Source organism: Macrotis lagotis, chromosome 4 (genome assembly GCF_037893015.1).
Source record: "Macrotis lagotis isolate mMagLag1 chromosome 4, bilby.v1.9.chrom.fasta, whole genome shotgun sequence".
In the NCBI taxonomy this organism is placed as follows: domain Eukaryota; kingdom Metazoa; phylum Chordata; class Mammalia; order Peramelemorphia; family Peramelidae; genus Macrotis; species Macrotis lagotis.
The window spans coordinates 128835528-128861646 of record NC_133661.1 but is presented as its reverse complement, the minus strand read 5'-3'; the positions used below and the strand labels follow the sequence as shown (position 1 = coordinate 128861646).

The window sequence follows — 26119 nt, the reverse complement described above, 5'->3', positions numbered from 1 at the left end:
AATGACTCAAACTCCTCTCATAGCAAATTCAAGTTACCATTCATAAACTTTAAATCCTTTAGTATTGATTCAATTGCTTAATTGACTTTCAAACTGCACTTTAACTTGGGGCTCTAATAAATTAAATCTATTCATTGTCCCATCTAGACCACTTGAGTTTTTCCCCCCTCTCGTTCTTCACACCCATCATCTTCCTCCCAGAAGACCATCTCTAATTCTGTATAATTTGAAGATTAAAGTTTGCCTTTGTTTGACTCTTCTTCTTTTAAATTATTTAGACATACTTACATACATGTGAAATTTAGGCATACATGTGAGTTAGATCTAGAAGGTATCATTAATGTGGATTTTAGATTCTGAGTGAACTTTTACAGACTAAGGAAGTGATATGGTAGAGAGGAAAGAAGTCAAGACCTAATCTTGAAGTCTACCTCTGTGTGTCAATTATTCATTTTCTTTATGGATTTGTTTCAATTACTTTATCTCTAGAAGTCTCTGTTTCCTTATCTGTTAAATGATGCATTTGGACTAGATAATATCTAAAATTCTTCCCATTTCTAATTTTTGTTACATAGGAAACAAAGGAAAGCATGCTTGCTTTGTAATCAAGAAATCTGGGTTCAAATCCCATCACTTCCATTTACTACCAGTTTGCCACCAGTGGCAAATCATTTAATATTTTTTTATTTGTTTACTTTTCTGTTTGTTTTCCATCATGGATGGTGTTAGATATCTTGTAAGATACCTTCAAACTCTCAGACTGTAAACCTGCTATGATCTAAGAAATTCTGAAAATTATATAGAAATTATATAGCCTGTCCAAGGACAACCAGTCAAGCACTCAGAGTTCTTTTCTCTTTGTCCAATATCTTTCTACTACATATGCAGAAGTGAACTCCTTTTACTCCCAGCATCTCCTCCTCCATAAAGCATTTTTGCTTCCTGTCTTCCTTGACTTCCTCTAGATCCCAGATAAAACCTTTCCTTATAGGAAACCATTCCCAGGCCTCTTAATTCTAATATGTTTCCTCCGTTTATTATTTCCAGTTTATTCTACATAGATAACAGATAGATGATAGTATATAATTGCATATTGTCTCCCCATTAGATTGTGAGCTTCTTGAGAGTAGAGATTATCTTTTTCCTTTCTTTGTATTCCCAATGCTTAGCACCATGCCTTACATATAATAAACATTTAATAAATGTTTACTGAGGCAGCAATGTGACATAGTAGTTAGAACACTGAGCTCAGGAATATCTGAGTTCAAATTCAGCCTCAAACACTTATTAACTGTATGACCTGGAGCAGTCATTTAACCACTGCTTACCTCAGTTTCCTATAAAATGGAAATGTTAATGTACCTTCTTCCCAGGTTTGTTGTGATGATCAAATAAAATGGTATGTGTAAAGTTCTTAAGACAGTGCCTGGAACATAGTATGTTTATATTCCATATAAGTGTTGTTATTTTAGTAGTATTTTTAGTATTATTATTATTATTAACTAAAGAAGGCAGCTAGGTAGTTCAGTGGATAGAAAACTGACTGAATTTTGGAAGACCTGAGTTCAAATCCTGATTCAGGTACTTATTAGCTAGGTGGTCCTGGGTAATCCCCTTAACCTCTGCTTGCTTTTATCCACTGGAGAAAGAAATGGTCATTAATCCAGTATCTCTGCCAAGAAAATCCCATCACACTATAGTCCTTGGGTTAATAAAGAGTCAAACACAAATGAATAGCAGCATCAGATAAGTCTCTTCAGACTCCAATTACTGATTTCTCTCAAATAACATTTTTCTTTTTTGAAAAAATCTTTATCTTTTCCACTTCATTTGGCTTAGCATTGAACTGTAAATATTTTTATTTAAAGAGTATTTGGCTGTATATTAACATTTTGGGGTTTTAATCATTTATGTTTAGAAAATGACTTATTTTATTTTTCTTTAGTCTTCATTTCTTCCTCCAAGAAATTGTCGATTCCTTTAGATTAGGAGATGCCTTTTATTGCAAATGTAACCCTATACATTTCAATGAACGTTTATTACATAATATAACTTGTGATGCATTGTTCTAGACTCTAAGTCTAGGTAAAGATAAAACAGAAAAAAATATTTCTTGCCTTCCATAAGCTTGTATTCTATCGAATGGCATTTGTAACTGAATACATCAATAGATTCCAGACAAAGTTTATAATGCATCTAGTTTAAACATATTATAAAATGATTAATTTCTTAGCTAAGAAGGAAACCTAGGAGTCGGCATTACAATCTAAAAATTTATATCAGTTTACACTTCTTTCATATATCATTCATCCATAGATGTGTTTCATTGGCAGGGTCTACAACTGGGAACACATGAACTGGAAGAAATGGGAGCTACATTCTGCCTGGGCCTTCTCCTTCTGCAGCTCAAATCATTAACTTGTAGTTCACAGTTCATGGCACAAGCTTCTGCCCTCCTGGATGCCAGAGAGGATATTCTGGGACACCAGCTGCACAGGTAAGGGTTCAGGATCACTGGGAAAATTGAACCAATTGGATTCCTGTGAAGATTATCTTTATAAATGGGTGAGGAACTCTTTGGAGGTAAGATGATTGAGAGATTTTTGTAAATCATAAAAGTCCTGAATTTGGTTTTCAAATGACATTGAATATAATAACCATCTAAAGGGATCCTCTTCTTTGAAGCACTTTGGGGATATCTAGGGACAGAATCTTAGGAAATTTATTCTATTTTAACTATATCCTGATACCTACAGAATTGGAGGAAGTTTAGTTAATTATTTTATCCATATATATTTTATTTTGTTCATAGTTATTTCCATAATTTAATTTTTTTACTCATAAAGTACAGACAGGGACCATATCATTATTACCCATTTTTTTTTCATCAGGACCTAGCAAGATGCTTATCACATAATAGAAGTTAAATCATTGTTTGTATAATTGTGGTTGGAAACAAAATATGAAAGGGGAAAGGAAGGATTATAAACTCTTTTGTGCATCTTTTTATCTTTTATTTTGTTTCTATTTATTTGGGTACATATTTTATCTCTAGCCATTCTGTAAACTCTGTTAGGACAGAGACTGTCTTAACTAATTTTGTGACTTTTTTAGTTCCCTTTACAGTGAAGAAGGAAGAAAAGCTATTAAGGAGGGAAAGAGACATTTTTAAATAGAAAGAAATCAAAAGAACCTGGTGTAGGTGTATATAAGTTGAGTACAGGGAGGATTTGGGGACGAGGGCCACTGAAGGGGGCAAATGTAGTAAAAGATAACAATCCTACTAGAGAATTTATAAAGATTATTAATTGTGCATTATCCTGTATATTGCTTGTCTGTATATAATTCTTTGCAATGATATACATTAGAATATGAGTACCTTGAAAGTAAGGACTATCTTTTGTCTTTCTTTGTATACTCTGTTTTTAGCACAATGCTTAAAACATTGTGGATGCTTATAAATGTTTATGGACTATGTACCTCATATCCTACAGGGAAGACAGAATCAAGCAATCATTTCTTGTTTGAATACTAAGGATGGGGGTGTGTGGGTAGTAGAGCTTAGTTTCAACCTCTGTTTGACTTAATTCAAGTTGCCCAGCTGAGGATTCTTCTCCAAATTGACTTGTCAGCAAATGTTTAGTAGAGCTTCCAAATATTGAATGGTGTAAATTCAACATGCTTCAGATGTGGTTGGTTTTCTTCTGTACCTAATTACTTTAATACCCTAATTAACTCTCTCAACACTTCTTGATTTAGATTATAGGCTATGGAGAAAACCGAAAAGCAGGGTCCTTCTACTCCCTGGGGACATGTCTATCCATTTCTTTCTTTCTAATATTGAACCTGACTATTTCTTCTCATGTTTTCTTCACCACCTTCTATGTATTGGCATGTTTGCCATCACTGTGGAGTGTCAGCCTCTCCCTCTGACAGGGAACATTTCCACCTGTCAGAGTTTATATCTCAGCTTGTCTCTTCCTTTCCTCCTTTCCTAAGTTGTCTCAGTTTCATGCATTCCCTACTTGTTTTCTACCTTCTTGCTCATTGAGGAAAGATTGGACAGGCTTGGCACTGCTGCCTCTAGCAGAACTGACTGTGCCCAATGCAGTGAGGATCAGTTACCTGTAAAGAAGAACAAGAGAAATCTATCAAGGAAGCCCAGTTTCTAACATGAATCTGAAAAATAAAGTGTCAAGGACCAAGTAAGATGGCTAGAACACAGGCTATCATAAAGTGATACAATTCAGCAGCCCACAATAGCTATTCTTCTCTTTTATCTGGGAGCCAATTTATGAAACCCACTTATTCTAATCAATGACTCAGATATTTTATACATAATGAGTGGTTGTTCAACTTGTGCAATTGAATCAGTCTGAGAGCCTCAAGGAGGCTAAGAAGGAAGGAAAATTTCCTGATTTAGCATAAGCATATAAGGGAGGGGGAAATTTTCTGTCTTATTTTTCTAAACGTTTGCATCATAAGATATTTTCACATGAATTTTAAGGCAACTGACAAGAAGCAGAATCAGAGCCTCAGTACAAGCTGCCCTTGGGACCTGGAAACCACCTGGCAGTAGAGAAAACTGCATGCAAATGTCCCTGACCCAAACATGTTCTGGTGAACGACTTCCTTGAATCTACTATATGGGGGAGTCACTTCTCAGTCATCAGACTGAAACCAATAGTTAGCTGTTTGGAACTCTCTTGTTTCTAAGCAACACACTATTTTTTTTCCCTTTTAAGTTAGATGAAAGAATAACTGAGGGAACTATCCCCAGGATATTTCATTACCATTAGGATCCTCACTCAAATGGCCAATAACTGAGGTGGAAATATTCTATGATGTTATGCAGCACATTTCTCAAAGGATTTACAGGAAAAGACCCCTGATATATAACCACCTGCATGTCTCCCAGTTGAAGTTTAACTTTCTCTATAGAGTTCCCACCATCACTCAGGAAAAAAAAAATCACTTCTTCTGTAAAATAGAACATACTGTCCAAATAGAACTTCCTTCATATTAACCTGAAAGGGGACCTGGGGTACAATTGTTGAAGTATCCCAACCCTCTTAGCTAGCTCAGACCTCTGAGGAATCAGCTAGGAAGATAAAGTGCTGCTCTACACTTCGGACATCATGTTTTTTGACAATAGGTTTCATGCCTCATTTGGCATAAAAGCGATTAGAATTTAGCCAGCACTTACAGAGTATCTTCCCCATTTGTCATGCCCAGAGAAAGGACAGCAATCATGGTTATTTACTCACAGACTGTAGCTTAAAATGAAACACCCTCCCTTCTAACTCTTTTCTGTCTACTTGAGTGTACCTCACCAAAGGATTTTTTCCTCCAACAAAAGAGTATTTTCCTCTATTTCATTTCCTTTTTTTCATTTCATCCCCAGAAATAATTGTGCATGCATTGTAGGGATGTTAAACTATTTCTCCAAGAGGTACCATTTATATATTTTGACAAGCCTCTTCTAAAGTCTCTTAGTATTTTTGTAGAGTCAGCCACAGTTCATCTTGATATTTGCCCCTCTTTTGCTGTTCTTATTCCCCCTCAATTACTCTTTTTGCTGTTCTCCAGTAGAGTTCCTTTAGTTGCTTTTGGTCATCTGAACAATCCCACTTCCTTTTAAAATAAGAAAAGCAGAGATTTACAGATACACCTCAGTATTCTCAGACTTTCTAGGATTTTCTCCCAATTTCAAATGATCATTCCTTCATTTTACCCTGTTTCTCTTAACATCTGAATGTGGCCACTGTTTTTCTAGTCTTTAATTTCATGGGACAACAAGAAGGACAAAAAAATTCCACTACCACATATAGTATTAAATTTTCAGGAAATCTTAAGACTCCATTTAAATCAAGAGAGAAGAACATCCAGCTATTCTTACAGCATATCCTCTTGGATTGTATAGATTATTACCAGCACATTAAAAAGATGGGATTAATTCTTATGTTTAAAAGAATTCGACCACAGATTTCTTTTCAGTTTTCAAGGGACAGTAGTTTCCGTTCAATCCCATGTTGAATACTCCTCAGATCTAGTGGAACTCCTCACTGGACTTTCCAAAACAGACAGCTTCAAAAGCATAATTGTGTTTGCATTCCAATGCATGGAAGTTTCATCAGAGACCTCTTAGTTTATTGTTTGAGTTTTCCCCCATAAGTAATGAGGATACTACATTCCCACCCCCACCTCTCCAACCCCTCTCCCACAGTGACTGATGCAATGAACAAGGAAGATCTAGTGAAGCAGAACTGACACATTCGTCACACTGAAGAGTTAATAATTAGTAATTCTTTAACAAATATTTATATGGAACTTTGAGTATCAGAAATTGCAAATATTTTTGTAAAGATTTGGAATTGGGGCTCAAGATGCCTTGAAGTTTCAAAGCATATATACTTTTCCAAATCAATGTAATCTGATTTCTCAGTCTCCTTTTCCTTAACTCTACCTTGAATCAAATTTTTCAACCCAGCTTATTACAGAGCATTGCACCTGACTAGGATCTCTCTATCTCTTATCAGGATAAATATAATTGAAACCTACTTCAATCTTTTAAAAGTTTTATGAGTTCTTTTTAGGCAAAATATCTCTGCTCATTATTGTGTTATTATTCAAAATAAATGGATGATCTAGATAGAGCCATTCCTCTGCAATTAATTCCTGTTCAGGAAGTTGTCAATCTTAACAAGAAAACCTATGATATAAATTATAAGGAAAAGAAACTAACATTTTCATTATCTAGCATATACATTATCATTTTGTATTTATGAAAGTTTTCTATGAATGATAACCCAAGTCAGTTAATGTGCCTCCCATTATACAAGTGGTACAAGACAAGAGCAAGAAGTCTTAGTGACTTGATCAATAAGGTTATTTGGCTTATCCAGTGTTACATATCTGTTTAGGGAGCAGGATTAAGATTACCACTTGTGGCCCACTAGGACTATGGTTTCCTTTCCTTGATTCAGGTTCCCTGAACTACTTGTTCTCTTGTGGTTAATTTTATCTATATAGAAAGCCAGAATTTTAGAAAGATATATGGCTCCTTCCAGTTGAAAAATGATTTCAAATATGATTTATATTCTTTCTTCTCCCTCTACAAATAGCAATTTCTTCACTTGATATTCCAAAAATTTAAGGCCACTAAAAACCTTTGAGATTTGCCCAAATAGGAGAAAACACTAAATGAATTCATTTAATATTTAGGCAAGCTTCAAATAGCTTTCCTCAGGCAGTCTAGGGAAATTCAGCAGCTTTTCATTAATTTTCAGAATACCATCTTTTTCTCTCTGTTTTTGTTTGATTCTTTTGGCTTTCATATTATTAAGTAGCCTGTAAGCCTTCTGACCCTAGTGTCCATTATTGAACTCTAGAGTCAGACCTCCTGCAGGAAGGTTCAAAGTCTAATTACCTTCTAGAGAGGTAATTAATTTATCAAACATGTTTAAAAATAAGAGAGAAAGCAAAAGTTAATCAAAGCAGGAAATGTGAACCATCACTGGCTGATGGAGCATCATAAGTTTATACAAATATTCTGTTTATATAGTAACTAGTTAGGAAATGGCCAATAGGCTAGGGCACAAATTGTAAACTTTAATGGAATAATTTGTTTCACTACTTTCTGTGAAAGGATTTAGAGATGGAAAGGCTCTTTGAGTTAATATAGTAAAATTCTCTCAATTTATCGATTAGGAAAATGAGGCATAGTGAGGTGCCAAGGTCAGTCACAAAGATATTAATAATCACCCATAGGATGATTAGGATTGAAATAAGGTTCTTCTAAAGACAAGTGAACTTACATTTCCTTATTCTTTGGTAGACAGACTTGGCAAAATAGTTGAAATTCAGTCAACTCTTCCAGATTCTTTCTCTAATCAGGGTAAAAGACTTATCTGGTGAATTATTGACTGTTGACCAAATAATTTCAATATAGTTAGAAAGGTTGTCCTAGCTGAACTTATTATTGCCAAAAAAGTAATTAAGGATTCTTCACTGATCTCACACATTATGGTAATATGTGTCTAGAATCAATCAGGATAATCAGTAACAAGAACATAAAAAAAAACAGATATGTCTTTATACGGTAGTGATGCTATTAACTGTTCATAGTAGCTACAAGTAGAGACAGAACCAAGTGTCAGCAAAATCATAGAATAACAAGACTTAAGAAAGCTTCACAGTTGAGAAAAGAACTTGCTGAAACTGGCTATATTTAGCATACCAGCAGACCTTTAATTTGGGGTACTCAGTACTATTGTTCACCTACCCCATACCCCATCTGATGGCTTTCCAGTGTTTGAAACTCTGTTTAATAGAGTTCCTTCCAAATGAGAAGGCACAGATATTGTGCAGGATCCATGCTTAAGAATCTTAGAACTACATCTAATAATAGCCTCCTATCCCAGAAGAGCATGGAAATACAGATTACATTTAAAGTCTCATTTAAAGAGTCCTGTTTAACCTGGGCTTGTTCCAGGAAACAAAATCTGAACATTTCTGTGATACTAAATAAATCCTGAGAAGGAAGCATAGGATGAGGATGGAAGAAAATAGTAAATAGAAAGAACCCAGGAGTTGGGACTATAAAAATCCAGAGGCCAGAAACATATTTGCATGTTATATGAATGTAGTAATAAAGGAATGAAAATAAGAAGTAGAAGACCTTTAACAGATGTCTAAATAAAGAAGTATTGGGCTTTGAGTAGAGGATATAACAAAAGTTATTGTCAGAAGCTAGAATTCAAAACCCTACAATGGTACTTAATTTATGCTGACCATTTGCGTAAATAAAGCCTGGCACAAGCTAATTTCTTAATAAATATTTGACCTAGACTCAACATTTTTCCTTCTATCTAACTCTCTGGTCTTATATCAAATGACTTCTTTTTTCTGGTCTTCAGATTATTCATTTATAACATGATTTAACTAGACAAAATGAATTTAAGACCACTTCTGATTACTGAAATTAGGATTATTTCTGTTTTTATCTAAATTGAATCTTCAGTATTGTACGAGAGTCTATGATTCAAGATTTCATTTTTCATCAACATTGATAACTGAATAGTATGATATTGATGTAGAAATGAATGAATGTCAACACTTTTAACTATCTTGTCTTTTCAGATCTCAAATGCTAAAGGAAGAAGAAAAATAATGCATAGAGAGGAAAATGTTCAAATTAAAGTAAAAAAGCTTAGTTTTGAAGTAGGGTTCAATTGTAGGTAGAAAAAGGAAGGAAAAGAGATGCTGAACATTAGCAGTCTTTGGAGAAAATTCAAGCACTAGGATAGCATTTAAAAATATTTGACATTAAGGCTACATAATATTCTGAATAATCTTGTAATATGCCTTAAATGAGATATAATTCACCAGATTTCTTATGCACACTAAGATAATTACCTGCCAGAGGATAACAGGAAAGGTGATGTCAGTTTCCTGAAAGTTCTTTCCAGAACTTCCTATCTCCTTTACATCTTTTTGTATGTATGTATGTATGTATGGGAGGCTGAGATGGTTGTTAAGATGGACAACAAGAGACAAAACTTTTATCATGTTGAAGCTTGTTTGTTAAATCCTTTCCACATTTGAGTTCTAGACACCCTTTTAAAATTTGCTATACATCTTTTTTTCCCCACTGATTCTGTGTTCTTGCCATACTGACCATGCTGTTTCCCAAATGGGACATTCCTTCTCTCATTTCCATATGTTTACTCAGTTTTCCCCCATGACCTCCTTGATTATTGGAAGGCACTCTCTCCTTACTTCTGCCTCCTGGAATGCTTCCTTCAAGGAACATCTCAAGCACATACTCTTACAAGAGGCTTCCCTGATTCTCTCCAATGGCCAGGGTTTTCTCCTCTATATTCATATTTCTTCCTTCTAAAGGAATGCCAGTGATAAGTGGGCTTTTTAGTTATTATCTTTGTATCTCTCCCATCCAGCATGGCACATCATAAGAACTTAATAAATGCTTATCAAGTTGAATTAAAAATTTCATCTCTTCAACTTGCAGTCCACCAGCATATCTGAACAGAGGATAAAAATCATTCTACCTTCCTAGGGATTTCATCTTATAATTCCTCACTATTTCCTGCTACCTCTTCTCTATTACTCAACTTTATACCACTAGAAGTTGCCTATTTTTTTTTACAGGATGATTTAGTCTTAATTTTTCTGTTGACACTAAATGCAAGAATTAAAGATGAAACAATCCAATGTATCTCCCATACAGACTTCTGAATTAGTTGAGTAAGGGAATGAAAGTGGCTGGGTACAATGCCAATGAAACTCTTTTTTTTTTTTTGGCTTTTGCAAGACAATGGTGTCCAGTGGCTTGCCCAAGGCCACACAGCTAGTAATTATTAAGTGTCTGAGGCCAGATTTGAACTCAGGTACTCCTGACTCCAGGGCCCACGCTCTATCCACTGCACCACCTAGCTGCTCCATAATGAAACTCTTCTATAGAAAGTTGTCATCTCCCTCTACTTCATTTCCTCCAGTCGTTTGAACTTTGTAAATATAATCTAAGCAATTAAGAGAAAAATAAAAGAAAAAAGGAAATGAATGTTTCTTCAATTTCTACTATGTTTCAGGTACTTTGTTAAGCCCCTTAACAATATTGCTCCATTTGATCATTATGACAAACCTGGGAGAAAGGGGTTTTTATTATTCCCATTTTATATTTGAGGAATCTGAGCAAGTGGTCAAGCCACTCACAAGGGCTCACACATAAAGCAAATATCAGCGGTTAGATTTATTCTCAGATCTTCTTGATAGCAAGCCATTTTTACCACCTACCTGCTTCCAAAAACACAAATCATGTAGCATATGACATTACTTTTCTCATTGCTATATGTAGAGTAACATGCAAGGTAACATTTCCCTCTATTTTTCATCATAGAGATGATCAATGTATTGGTAATGAGAAACCAAAGAGATTGACTACTTTGACAAGAAACAAAGTGTTGCTCTGAGCACTGTGAAAAAGATTTGTGTGATGACCATATATTCCAAATAGGAACTAAAAAAGGAGTTTGTCATATATGGGGTTCATACCTCTTTACTTGACTGTGAGTCATGGACTATGTCCTATATTTGTTGTCATGCATTGTTTGTACATGAAATAGAAAGGTATAATTCAAATATTTCAGAAATAAAATGTGAGTAGAACAGGGCTATTATAAATGAAGTCAGTATAATTTTCTTGCATAAGTCACAATGGCACACCATGAACTAGAACAATATACAATCTAAGCATCCTACTAAATGATATATGAACTTTCTAGAGACAATTGGAAAGGGCATCTCTCTTCTGTCTGCAGACACTGATGCTCATAGGAATGAAATTACTTGTAATGATTCACTTGGGCACAAATAACTTTATCAGAAGAAATCTACAAGGAAGGATTATTATTGATAATAATATAAATAAGTAATATATGGTACTTTAAAGGTTACAAAGCACTTTGGGTATGCATGCGTTCACATTTGAGTCTAAAAAATAATCCTGATAGGTAGCTATTATAGGCACCATTATCCTCATTTTTCAGTTAAAGAAACTGAATTTCAATAGGAAAATCTTTTTTTAATGATTTCACCACTAGTAAGTGGTACAGTCGGAATTTAAAGTCATTTTTCAAGTATATAACTGTTATGATTATGAATTTTTTTGCAAGCAACTGACTTTAGTGGTATTAGATTTTTGTTTTCTTAACCACTGATGCCAGTAGAGGGGAACAAAACTTTAGAAGAGGAAAGTAAAATTAGAAATTAAACAGCTAATATCTAACAATGAAATTTGAATTTTTGAGCCATGGTATAACTTATAGACAAGACACACTCTTTTGCTTAGGTAGGACTAGTTACTAACAAGAAACAGTTGAAGATTAGAGATGGGAAGAATTATTGCTGCAATCTTGTAAATATAATCAAAATTATTTTAATCTCAAAAGAAATGGGTAGGGGAAAAATTGATGCTGTATATTCAGTAAGTTAGATACCATAGTAAATAGTGTTAAAAAAAAAGAAAAACACTAGAGAAAACTAAAAAACAATCTAGCAATAAAAATAATGACTTTCTGTAATAATAAATAGATGCAGTTCAATCCAACAATTAATTATTGAGCGTTTGCAATATATTAATTAATTATTAATAAGCAGAATCTTGAAATCCTAATACATACATAGATTTTATGGATTTTATAGATTTTATGGATTTCAATGAGAAATGGTTGAATATGATCTTTTTTGGAAGATGCTTCAGAAAGTATTTATTCCAAAGAAATTTAATAGGTTAAAATGTGGAGTCTAATTTTCAAAATAGTATATTAAGCAGATATGTTCATTTGAGAAAAATAGAGGGAAAATAGTGGGAAAAAAATAATGGAATGCATTTGGATAAAAATCAATGGATACAGAAACAGAAGCCATATTGTAAGCATAGTATACTATAGACCACCTGGACAGAATGAGGAAACAATTATAGCGTAGGAAGTAAATCACAAATTTGGCACATGATAAAATAATGACAGGAGACTTGAGTTATCTGAACATCTGTCTAAAGTATCTCTCTCTGCCAAAAGCAAAGTAGCTAGTTTTTTTGTCATGCCTTCAGGAAAAGTTCATCCTTTAATAGGTAGGAATGCAATGAGGGAACTATAAACCTAATCCTAATTTTCTCCAAGAAGAAAATACTGGGTCCTGAATAGAAATGGGGGGAAACTTCATATTTGAGTTTGTGATGCAAATGAGGAACATAAGTAATCTCCAACATGCATCTTGAATTTGAGGAAACAGATTTCTAATGGTTTAGAGAGAAAAGAAAAGATATCATGGATTAAAATTATTTAAGGAAAGTATTCAAGATGGGAAATATATATAAGGATCAAATGAGAGAGAGAGGAGATAAGAGAAGAGAAGAGAAGAGAAGAGAAGAGAAGAGAAGAGAAGAGAAGAGAAGAGAAGAGAAGAGAAGAGAAGAGAAGAGAAGAGAAGAGAAGAGAAGAAGAGAAGAGAAGAGAAGAGAAGAGAAGAGAAGAGAAGAGAAGAGAAGAGAAGAGAAGAGAAGAGAAGAGAAGAGAAGAGAAGAGAAGAGGAAGAAGAAGGAGGGGAGGGGAAGAGAAGGTTACTATGTAGATATAAAGGGAACTCATTGATCAACTTAGATTTTAGAAAGGCCTATATGGAGTGGAGTTGGAAATAAGAGCAGACAACAGACAGTAAGTACAAAAGGATGTACTGCTTGAACCAAGCATAGATGGCATATTTATCAAATTTGTCAATGATTCACAGCTGGTAAAGATACCTAATCCTTTGGATGGCAGAATCAGAATCCAAAATGACATTGTCAGAGCAAAAACTGGATACAAATCTAATAAGATGAAATTTAATAGAGTAAAATAGATTATTGTATAGGGGGCTCAAAAAATAAATATACTAGTAAAAGACAGAATAGGTGTGAATCAATTAAGTCACCATTGTGATATGGTTGCCAAAATAGCTAATTGAACCTTTAGTTGCTTTAAGAAAGACATCATGTTAAGGAAAAGCAAAATAATATTCTGCCCTTAGTCAAATCACATCAAAATTAAGGTTCTTGATTCAAGATGTCACATTATAGCAAAGATACTGAATAACTGCAGAATTTAAAGAAAGTTAACCATCATGGTGAAAAGAATTTGAGATTCTTAGCTTGGTAAAAAAAGATCACTTGGGGAATGGATGATGTAAAGGGAAGAATACAAATTTTCCTAACATGTTAATATTGGGATTATAATAACACCTAAATAGCTTACCCTACCATATAGTTTTATGGATAAAATGTAGATAAAATTCTTTGCAAACCCTAGAATGCTAACTTAATAGCTGCTGATGTCATTGTTATCATTACCACTAACAATAATAATAAGAATATCAAAGAGTGGAACTACAGGTTCACAATATTATGCAGTGAATAAATACTAGATGTGTAGTTGAGATATAGGGATTATAAACATATGTTTTGGGGTAGCTGGGTGGTGCAGTGGATAGAGCACTGGCCCTGGAGTCAGGAGTCTCTAATACCCATCCTAATTAAGTACATTGCTTCCTTCATTTTTTAACTATACATTCAATAAAACTGCCACAAGTTGGTAGTCTAATAAATGTCAGCAAATCTTATATCACTCCTCCTACCTTAATATAATAGTTACAAGCAGAAAGCAAGTTGTGAAATGGACAGAGTGTATAACTTGGAATCTAGAAGATGAGTTCAAAACCCTGTTTGAGAAACAAACTTTGTGATCTTGAGCAAGTCATTTATCTTCTATGCTTCCAATTTCTTCGTCTGTAAAAATGGAGCTAATAATAATCTATTTCTCAGTGTTGCTGTGAGGATAAAAATGAGTTAGTATTTGAAAACCTATTTGTAAATCTTAAGCTTTATACAAATGCTAGTTAAAACAACAACAATTATGTGCTCTAATCAGAACAGGATATGCCATCATATCTGACTATTTTAAGAGCAACATATGCACCCAGCAGAGACATAGTGAATGGTGTAAAGGAAGTCCTGTAAAAATGGAAGTTTTGAAATAATTATATTTGAACCACTTCTATGACTTCCTGATTGAACCATTCTCTAACCCAAAGAGCTTTTGATGAGGTCCATCAATCAACCACTCATTCTACACATTTATAGGCCAGAAGATGATAAAATATACCCCCAAGTCTGACCAACACCACGAGGACAAAACTCTCCTGCCCTGATCTTATTGGACAAATGTTTCATTCTTCTACCAAAGTATTCTGATTGAGTGACATATTCTATAAATCAGCAGAACTAGATGGAATAACTATTGTGGCTTCAAATTAGAGCACTGATACTCATAGTAACAAAACAATTATAAAATACTCTGATATTTCTGTAGTATTTGAAAACTTTTGATACACTCTACATATTATACTATTTAATTCTTATAATAACTTCAAATTTCAATTCTGTTGACATTTATTAAGCACTGGAAAATAAAGACAAAAATCCTTGCCTTAAGAAAGTTTAGGGAGGGCAAATAACTAAAAAGAAACTGTACAATGTATAGACAAAGTAATTACTGGATGATGGAGTGACATGGGGATAGAGAAGGGAAAAATAACAAAGAAGAAGTAACATTTTAGGTGAGTCTTGAAGGGAATTACAAATTCTAAGAGATGGAGGTGAAAAGAGAGAACATTTCAGATATGGAGTACCCTTCCCAGTACAAAGGCCCTGCTTGATATGGTAGATGGAATATCATATATGAGTAATTATAAGTAGGTTAGGTCAGTCAAAATTTGGAATAAGGGAAGCTACTTGAAATCTGTATAAAAAGATTTGTTGAAACCACATTGTTAAGGAATAAAATGAAAGAAAAAGTTTATAATTTATCCTACAGACATCAGTCTTGTATAAGGGGATGACAACTGAACTGCTGTTGAGGAAGGATTATAGAGAAAGAGAGATTTGCAAAACAATGATTCAGAGACTTCCATCTTTTTTTATAGAGGGTATTTAGTTTAGGTTATTTAGTATTTAGTTATAGAGGGTATTTAGTTTTTTTCAATTCTTTTTGAATCCTTAGAGATTTTCTTGGCAAAGATACTGGAGTTGTTTGCCATTTCCTTCTCTATATCATTTTAAGAGATGAGGAACTGAGTGGGGGGAAGGTTAAATGATTTGCCTAGGGTCATTCAGCTAGGAAGTATCTGCAAACAGATTTGAACTCAGGAAGATGAGTGTTTCTGACTTCAGGCCTGACACTCTACCCATAGTGCCATCTAATTGCCATAAAAAGTGATGAGAGTGAAAAGTAGACTTTTGTTTGCATAAATGATTTAGAGATTCAAATAAGATATATTATAAAGGTGGAATAATTAAGATTTGTGATTTGACTACATATTTGTTTTATTGGTTTTATTGATTTTACTGGTTTAAAAAATGCTCTGATGATGCCAAAGTGGAAAATCTGGGGAGGTAATTCTTTTTCATTCATTCTTTTATTTATTTATTTTTATTCCAACTATGTGCAAATAGTTTTTAATGTTCATTTTTTGTAAGATTTTGAGTTCAATATTTTTCTCTTTCCCTCCTTCCTTACCTTCCCTGCTCCCCTTGACATTGCATCACCTGATATAGGTTATATATGTATAACTATTTTACACATATTCCCATATTGGTCAGGTTGCGAAAGAAGAATCAAAACAAAAGGGAACAGAAAAAAACCCATGAGAGATCAAAAAGAAAACATAAAGCATAAAACACATTTTTAAATGGAAAATAGTCTGCTTTGGTCTGCATTCAGATTTCACAGTTGCCTATGTGGATATGGATGGCATTCCCTATCACAAGTCTTTTAGGGTTGTCCTTAATCACTGTACTGTTGAGAGGAGCTTTGTCTATCAAATCTGAATATCTCACAATGTTGATATGAATTTGTACAATATTCTTCTGGTTCTGTTCACTTCACTCATGATTTTTTTTTTTTGGCACAATAATACTCCATTTCATTCATATACCACAATTTCTTCAGTCATTCCCCAATTGATTTGCATTACCTCTTTTTTCCAATTCTTTGTCACTAAAAAAAGAGTTGCTATAAATATTTTTGTACATGTAGATATATCCCTGCTTTTTCTGATCTCTTTAATTCTAGTAGTGTTACTGATGGATTAAAGAATATCTAGTTTTATTGCCCTTTGGGCATAGTTCTAAATTGCTCTCCAGAATGGTTGATTCAGGTAACAACTTCACCAACAATACATTAGTGTCCCAGTTTTCCTATTTCCTCTTCAACAGTGATCATTTTCATTTTTTGTCATATTGGCCAAATCTAATAGGTGTGAAGGGTGCCTCTCTTAATTTGCATTTCCCTAATCAATAGTGATTTAGAACATTTTTTCATGTCTATAGAGCCTTAATTTCATTAGAGAAGTGGTTCACATTCTTTGACATTTATCAATTGAGGAATGACTTGTATTCTTTTCTTTTTACATTTTCCAATCCATGTTTTATTTTATTTATCTGATTACATGTTATGAAAGTTTTTCAACATTCATCCACATGCATTTGCATATTTTTAAGTTACATAATTTCCTTCCATTCTACCTTCTCACCTTCCCACCCTCAGAGGCTAACAGTGTGGTGAATATTTCTGTTTAACATGTTTATAGATTAGTTAATTTCTATATGAAGAATTAAGATTAAGGGAAACTATTAGATAGGACAGAAATACATAAGAGAAAATTTTGAAACATTGATTGTAGTGTTCATATACTCGAGGGTTTTTTGGTTTTGTTTTGTTTTCTTTTTCTTCCTCTGATTGTGAATAACATTGTCCATAGCACTTCTCCTAGGGTTTTCCTAGTTCTCTGTACTATGGGGGAGAATCTACATCCATCAAAGTTGATCAACTCACAATACTGTTAATATATATTCTCTTGGATCTGCTCCCTTCACTCAGCATGTAATTCATTCTATGATTCTCTTGAGTCTGACCATTCATGGTTCGATAACTTGCTCAGTCATTCTCCAATTTATGGGCATCCCCTCAATTTCCAATTCTTTGCCACTATAAAAAGAACTACTATGAATATTTTGGAACTTGAAAGATTTTTCCCATTTCTTATGATTTCTTCTGGTTAAAAACCTGGTATTGTTGGGTCAAAAGGTGTGATCAGTTTTATTGCTCTTTGGGCATAGTTCTATATAGCTCTCCAGAATGGTTGGATCAGTTTCCATCTCCACCAACAATTCATTCATGTCCCAATCCTCCCACAGCCTCTCCAACATTGATCATTTTCCCTCTTTGTCACCTTATCCAATCTGATAGGTATGAGTTGTAATGTCACGGTTGTTTTAATTTGCATTTCTTTAATCCTTTATCAGAAATACTTTATATGATTATATATAGCTTCAATTTCTGTCTATTCATATCCTTTTACCATTTATTATTTGGGGAATGACTTGTAACCTTATAAATTTGATGCAATTCTCTATGTATTTTAGAAATGAGACCTTTATCAGAATCCCAACTGTGAAAATTGTTTCTGAGCTTTTTGTTTTCCTTCTAATTTTTATAGCATTGGCTTTATTAGTGCAAAAAAAATTAATTTAATATTGCCAAAATCATCCCTTTTGAAATTTATAATGAACTCTATTTCTTGCTTGGTCATAAATTTCTCCTCTTTCCATAGATCTGACACAATATTTCTTGATATATAAATTGGTCTGTAGTATCACACTTTTATGTCTAAATCCTGTACCCATTTTCATCTTATTTTGTTATAGAGAGCAGATGTAGGTCTGTACCTAGTTTTGCCATACTATTTTCCAGTTTTCCCCATAATTTTTGTCAAATAGTGAGTTCTTATGCCATAAGCTAATATTTTTGTCAAATCTACTGTCAAACAGTAGACAATTGTTTCTTTTGAACCTATCCTAATCCAGTCATCCATTTCTTCAAAACCAGTACCAGACAGTTTTGATGACTGCTGCTTAATAGTATTGTTTTAGATCTAGTAGAGCTAGCCACCTTCCTTTAAATTTTTTTTATCAATTTTCTTGATAGTCTTGATCTTTTGTTGCTCCACATGAATTTTGTTACTTTTTTTCCAGCTCAGGAAAATAAGTATTTGGTAATTAGAGTAGTATGGCACTGAATAAGTAGGTTCATTTAGGTAGAATTGTCATTTTAATTTTATTAGGTTGACCTAACCATGAGTAATTGACATTTTTGTAATTGTTTATTTGTGTGAGGAGTGTTTTGCAATTGTGTTCCCAAAGTTTCTGAGTTTGTCTTGGGAGGCAGATTTCCAAGTATTTAATGTTGGCTACAGTAACTTTTTTTTGTTTTTTGCAAGGCAATGGGGTTAAGTACCTTGTCCAAGGTCACACAGCTAGATAATTATTAAGTGTCTGAGGCCAAATTTGAACTTAGGTCATCCTAACTCCAGGGTTAGGATGCAGCCTCCAAACTTTAGCCACTGCACCACCTGGAAGCCCCCTAGCAGTAACTTTAAATGGAATTTCTCTTTCTATCTCTTGCTCTTGGACTTTGTTTTATATGTGTGTGTATGTGTATACATATATATGATGATTTATATGGTTTTATTTTTATATCCTACTAATTTGCTGAATTCATTGATCATTTCAAAGAGTTTTTTAGATGACTTTCTTGGGTTCTCTAAGTATGCCATCATATCATCTGCAAAGAGTAAAAGCTTTGCTTCCCTTATTGTCAATTCTGCTTCCTTCAATTTCTTTTTCCTTCTCTTATTGCTAAAGCTAACATTTCTAATACTATATTGAATAGTAATGGTAATAATGAGCATCCTTATTTTGTCCCTGATCTTGTTGGAAGTGTTCCTTCTTTATTCCCCATTACATATAATATTTGTTGATGGTTTTTGATAGATACTGCTTATTAGATTAAAGGCAACTCCATTTATTCCTATACTCTCTAATGATTTTAAAAGGAATGAATGTTATATTTTGCCCAAGGCTTTTTCAGCATTTATTGAGATAATCCTATGATTTCTGTTGGGGGTTTTTTATTGAACTACTCAATCATGTTGAGTGTTTTCCCAATATTGAAACACCCCTGTCTACCTGATATAACTCCTACCTGATCATGGTGTATTTTCCTAGTAATAACTTGCTGTAATCTCTTTGCTAAAATTTTATTTAAGATTTTTGCATCAATGTTCATTAGGTATATTGGTGTATAATTTTCTTTATAGTGATTCTTCCTGTTTTAGCTATCAGCACCATATTCATGGAATGACTTGTATTCTTATAAATTTGACTCCGTTCTTCATGTATTTTAAAAACAAATCCTTTATCAGAAACACCAGTTGTAAATTGGTTTCCCAATTTACTTCAATCCTTTTAATTTCAGATGCATTGATTTTACTTGTGCAAATACTTTTTGATTTAATTTTAGTTAAAATTATTCATTTTGTATTTAATAATGTGCTGTCTCTATCTCCTCCCCTTTCTATAAATATGACAGATAACCTATTCTTTGTTCTCCTAACTAACTTACGGTAATCATCATTTATGTCTAAATCCTTTTATCCATTTTGAACTTATCTTGGTATTGAGTATGAGATGTTAATCTAGGTATAGTTTCTGTCACACTGTTTTCCAGTTTTACCACAATTTTTGTCAAATAGTGAGTTCTTATTCCAGAAGATGGAATCTTTGGTCATTTACTACTATTTCTTTTGTATCTAACTTATTATATTGATCCACCATTCTATTCCTTAGCCAATACCAAAGGGGAATTAATGCTTTCAGTAGAAATGGTAAAGTTAGAAAAGGGTTAAATTTCAGAGAAAACCTAATATATTCTTCTTTAGACATGTTGAATTTGAATGTGAATTTGAAACATCAAACATCTTAGGTATAGTTTATGATACAGAACTGAATCTGAAGGGAAAAGTAAGGGATGGATATGGTAAGGTTATTTTAGAGTCATCTACAGAGTTAGATTAATCACATACATGGGGCTTACACACAGACTGAGTGTGAGAAGCTAAGACAAGAAGATCTAGCTTAGAAGACTGAAATGTATTGGGTGGGAAGACTTGGAAGATGATCCATGAAAGGAGAATTCAAATGCTGGAGGAAAATCAGGAAAGAACATTAAATAAACAAAAGTAAAGAGAATGAAGGTACAAGGGAATGAATCACAAAAGAGACCTAATAACCCTGTAGAATTTAGCATGTAAAGAATCCTTGGTGACTTTGGAGAGAGCAATTCCCATGGTTATTTTGGAAACCTATTCATCAAGAGCTGAGAATTGGATGGGAAAATAGACGTGATAAGTAATGATTCTTTGCCCTAAGTAGCTGGATGTGAAAAAGAATAGATATATGAGACAGTAGAGGTTAATAAAAAGCTTAAATAATATTTAGTTTTTGAGGGTAAAGGAGTGTTTTTTTTAAGAATAGAGAGATGCGGATATGTTTTTGGTAGCAAGTAAGAAGCAATTGACTAAGGATAGAAACATTTAGAAATGGAGGTACAAATAGAGGACTAAAAGAAAATAGAATTATATGGAATCAAGGGTATCAGTAGAGATATTGACTTTGTCAAGGTCCAGGACAATTTTTCTCTAAAATTCAGGTATCTAGGAGAGAATAGGAAATGATATTGAGGGATTTGAAATATAGAATTGAGGAAAATAGGGAGATCATTATAGATGGTCTCAAAATCCTTAGTAAAATATGAGGTGAGGTCCACTACTGAAAATGAGAGGATCAGTAGTGGTGTTGGGGAGAATGCTAGAAGAAACAAATAGTATGGAAATGTCATTGTGACAGTTGAGTCAATTAGGAAAGAATGAAAGTCATGTTGTTCAGTGAAGATGACCTAATTGACAGTGGATAGTATGCATTTATATTAGCCCTTGTCAGTTGTGTTGTGTAAGAGCAGAGAGGGCAGATGGTAGAGACAATTCAGTCTGTTCAATAATGAATAGAGAACAACATAAAGTTGAAACATAGTGAAAATAAGTATTAGTTAAAGAAGACATTATTATCTCTATTTTACAGAAAACTCCACATTCAGAATGATCATTAACCACCACAAAAATGTCACATTTAGATACAATATACATATATATTATCAGATATTTTGCTTCAGGCCTCTATACTAAATACATGCAGTAAATATATGTATTAAAATATAAAATAAATAAAACTAAAAAATTAATACTATGCAAAATTCTATGCAAACTAAATTTATATAACTTATTTAACATATTTGATTACCACAGAGAACCTAGTAAAGTAGGGAAATTGTCTTCATCTTTTTAAACAAGGGGGATAAATTCCTTAGTATAAAAAAACAGTATTAATTTCAGAAGTTGAGTTTTCTTTATGTTCCCTGGAGTTTTCCATAATAAATTGGAAGGAGACCAAGGTATTCTGCAGTGTCAGTGAGTGTTATAGATGCAAAAAGTTCAGGAGATAGGGCATCTAGTTGGTGGTTCAGAATGTTTGCTGCAGAAATCAAGAAAGTTTAAGTTTGTTGAAAATAACAGCTGCCATTTATAGAGTATTTTCAAGTTTGTTAAATAAGTTGATCCTCTTGACCTTATTATTGCTCTTATCAGGTTCAATTATTATCGTTTTTAAATAAATGAAGAAACTGAGGATGAGAGAAATTAAGTTACTTGCTCCAGATCAAGTTAATGTCTGTGGCAGCATTCAAGTCTTTTTGACCCAGCAATCTAAGAATATTCCACCTGGCTGCTTTTGCCTCTTCTTGTTAGGAAGACAAACCATAGGCCTGTCCAATGTTTATAGACTCTGAATTGGATAGTACACTGTTTTGGAAACTTGGAATAAAGAAACAAGATGGAACTAGATAGAATACTGGACCTGGAGTCAGTAAGACCAGAGTTAAAAATGTATCCTCAGAAATGTAGTAAGTCGTGTGACCCTTAGTAAGTCATTTTGCCACTTTTTGTCTCAGTGTCATCATCTGTAAAATAGGGATATGATAGTCTCTATCTTCACAGGATTATTGGGAGGATCAAATTAAATAATAATTATTGAGTATTTAACATAGAGCCTGGCACAAAATAAATAAATATTATGTAATTGCTAACTAATATTATTTCTTTTTAAGTATAAAATAGGGATATAACAGGTATAGAATAAGGATACTCCCTAAGATTAAGTAGGGCTTTACTTTTATCTTTGTAACTCTATTCTTAACACAATGCCTGGAATGTAGTAGGAGTTTAATTAATTAATGCTTAATTAATTAGATACAATGTATTATTTTCTAGATTCCATCCAAATTTTTAACTTCCTTCTTTATTTTATTTTAAACTACTTCTGTGGTTGTGGTTTCTAGTACAAAATTCTCTTAAACTTGATTTGTTTTATGCCCTCCCACACACACACACATTAGAGTAGGAGAGAAGGCTTCATTCCTTTCTTCTGGGAGATCTGAGTAAGAGGACCAACATTGAAGAAAGGGACTTGGTACTAGCAAAAGAACAGGCAAGCAAATAGGCAGGCAGAATTTTCCAGAACAACTTATGTCTTTGGGGATTTCAGAACAGAAAAGTTCTCATGTGAACTTTTCTGACTTGCAAACTCCAGCCCAATTCCTACTAAAAGGAGTATATGTCATTGTTTAAACACTTCACAGTAGTGTTTATCTGGGCTTTTTTAAATCTAGCTATATATAATGTTAACAATAATAAATCATTATGATCAATTTAATGTAAATCACTAAGCATTTATTAAAGTGTAGACTATATGCAAGGCACTAGAGTAATAAAAATAATGCCTGCCTCTAAGGAGTTTATAGTTTATCATGTCAAAGTAATGTGCTACCCACTTAAATATACTCGCACAAAGTGTGTGTGTGTGTATATATAAATAAATATGAATATATACAGATGCACACACACATATACATGTATATGTGTGCATGTATGTATAGATATATGTGAATATATGTCAGAAGGAAGTTATAACAGACTAAAAAATTTCATGTAGAAAGTGATATTTGGACTGAATTTTGAATAGAACTAGAGTTATCAATATTCAGAGCTAAGGAGATGGAATTTTCCAGACAGGGTTGAGAGCTGATTTAAAAAAAAAAAAGCATGGAGCCAGGAGACAGAATATCCATCAGGAAAAACAGTTGTCCAATTTTGCTGGAAGTTAAATGCATAAGTAAATAGGAAAAGAATTTGTTCTAGAATAAGTTAAAAGGGGCAGCTAAATGGTGCAGTGAATAGAGCAGTGGCCCTGGAGTCAAGAGGACTTGAGTTCAAATTCAGACTCAGACACTTAATAATTACTTAGCAGTGTGACCTTGGGCAAGTCACTTAACCCCCATTGCCTTGCAAAAAAGCAAAACAAAAAATAACAGAATGAGTTTAAAGGATTTGAAAAATCAAACAAAAATGTTTTTTTTTTTCCCTAGAAATAACGAGGAATTATAGAAGCTTCTGGAGTAGGGTGGGAGAAACATGATCAGATAGGTATTTATCAATATTAACAACATTGTTAATACTTTAGAGATAAAAAACTAGCACATATATGTATATACTCATATTACATATGTAAAAAGATTCTAGTACTTTAAGTTTGAATTTTTATTATGTACTTAAACCTCTACAAAGTAAAGAATTTTAATATACAAAGAAAAAACAAAAAAAGGATCTGTATTTAATTGTGAACTCCATTGTTAAGTACAATTTGAATATATGTGTATATTAAATTTTCACAGTATAGTAACAGCTTCTCCTTTATCATGTTCCTTTCTGCACTTTTTTGGGTATTTTTATCTGTTTATTTTTAGTAATTGTATTGTTGCTCTTTTCTTTTTTTTCATTGGACATTTTAAACACTCTCCACTGCCTCACCAGTCTAAGTGAAGAGGAAAATGTCCTATATAATAAATGCATGTAGCTAAGTAATGTTGGTGCTATATGCAATGTATGTGATACAAATACATGTTACTAAGTATGGAAATGACTATCTCAATATGTATTTCTAGTTTATCATCTTACTCCAAAGATCTAAGAAACATACTTTATCATCAGCCTTTTGAGATTAGGATTAATTATTTTACTCAGAGTTCATTCTTTCAAAATTGCTTTTCTTTATATCATTGTGGCCATTGTATTAACTTTGTTTTCCTAGTTTTAAGTTTACTCAATTTCAGTTATACTAACATTTTTCTTATTATGTTTTGTTGCCATTTGTTATGGTGTAGTAATATTCATTATATTCACATACAAAGATTTATTTAACTCCTCCACAAATGATGGAAACCCAACTTTCCCTGGTTAGTTGCAATAAAAATTATGGCTATGAATATTTTTGTACATATGAATTTTTCCATTTATCTTTGTTCACTTTTATGAGTATGAGTAACAGTGTTATCCCTGGATTAGAGAATATTACTAGATTAGTGATCTTAGAGAATATTTCTATATTGTCTTCTAGAATTGATGGACCACTTTATAACTACAACACAGTAGTGCCTGTCTTAAATCAATACCTTCAAAAATTCACATTTTATCTTTTCAAAATCTGTGTAATATTGAACTTAGAAGTTCTTATTATTTAAATCTTTGCCTTTATCAGTGATCTGGAACATTTTTATAGGTATGGTTATTGATATTTGTATTTCTTCCCTTGTAACTTGCCCGTGAACAACCTTTGACAAGTATTTGAGAATAACCCTTATTACTTGGTTTCATGAACTTTCAACATATCTTGCTTGTCATGTTTTATCAGAAAAATATACTGCAAATATTCCTAGTTAAATTTTTTTGCTTTTGATAATCTGCTTCACATTTTTGTATTTTAAATTGTATTTAAAATTTTAAGACCTTTTGAATTGATTGTTCATCATGGAGACACTCAAAGGACTGCCCAACATTGCATGCCTCATCAGAGATGATGAGGAAGCATAGTGATACATAAGTTTAGAGGGAACACTCCAGGTGTTCACCTGGATTATATTGGCCTGTGGGTAGAGCATTCTGAGTTCATATTGGTCTGATCAGCTGTTGGCAGACACAGTATAATTTGTCTCGAACATAGTGATGCCATTTTGGTCTTTTTCATTAACAAGAATCAGCCAACCAACTAAGCATATAAAGTTGTGCAATTTATCTTCTCTGTCTCATATTTAGTTAAGGGCACCTTCCCACCTCAGTTTTGATAGCTGTCCCCTTCAATTTGCCTCTATTTTATGATTTGACCATTAATATACAGATAACATATCTATATGGAATATGTAGATAATAAAGGATGTTTCTTTAAAGACTGTTTCTTCTAGACTGTTTCATTTTCCCTCAAATTGTAGTCTTACAACAGTAAACATTGTATTTGGCTTGATTGAACATCATGCCATTTGCTTCATGGTTTCTAAGTCCTATTTATCTAATTTGTCCTATTGTCCAATTTTTCTATTTTAACTTAATATCAAGTCATCATTATTATTCTTTTTCAATTTAGCTAGAAAACTTGTGAGACTAGGGCATATGGTTTTTTAATCATTAATTCACTAGAGATTTTTGACCTTTTGTCTCTCCTAAAGAA

General features: G+C 33.2%; 1 protein-coding gene across 4 annotated transcripts in view; it reads left to right on the top strand.

Moving 5' to 3' along the window:
- The window catches only part of AGBL1 (AGBL carboxypeptidase 1), a 1019050-nt gene that overhangs the window by 678344 nt on the left and 314587 nt on the right, over nt 1-26119 (top strand). For all 4 annotated transcript variants that reach the window (XM_074234136.1, XM_074234135.1, XM_074234137.1 and 1 more), the window contains one exon: nt 2334-2497. In XM_074234136.1, coding sequence (XP_074090237.1) covers nt 2334-2497 — 164 coding nt within the window. The remainder of the gene's footprint in view (nt 1-2333; nt 2498-26119) is intronic.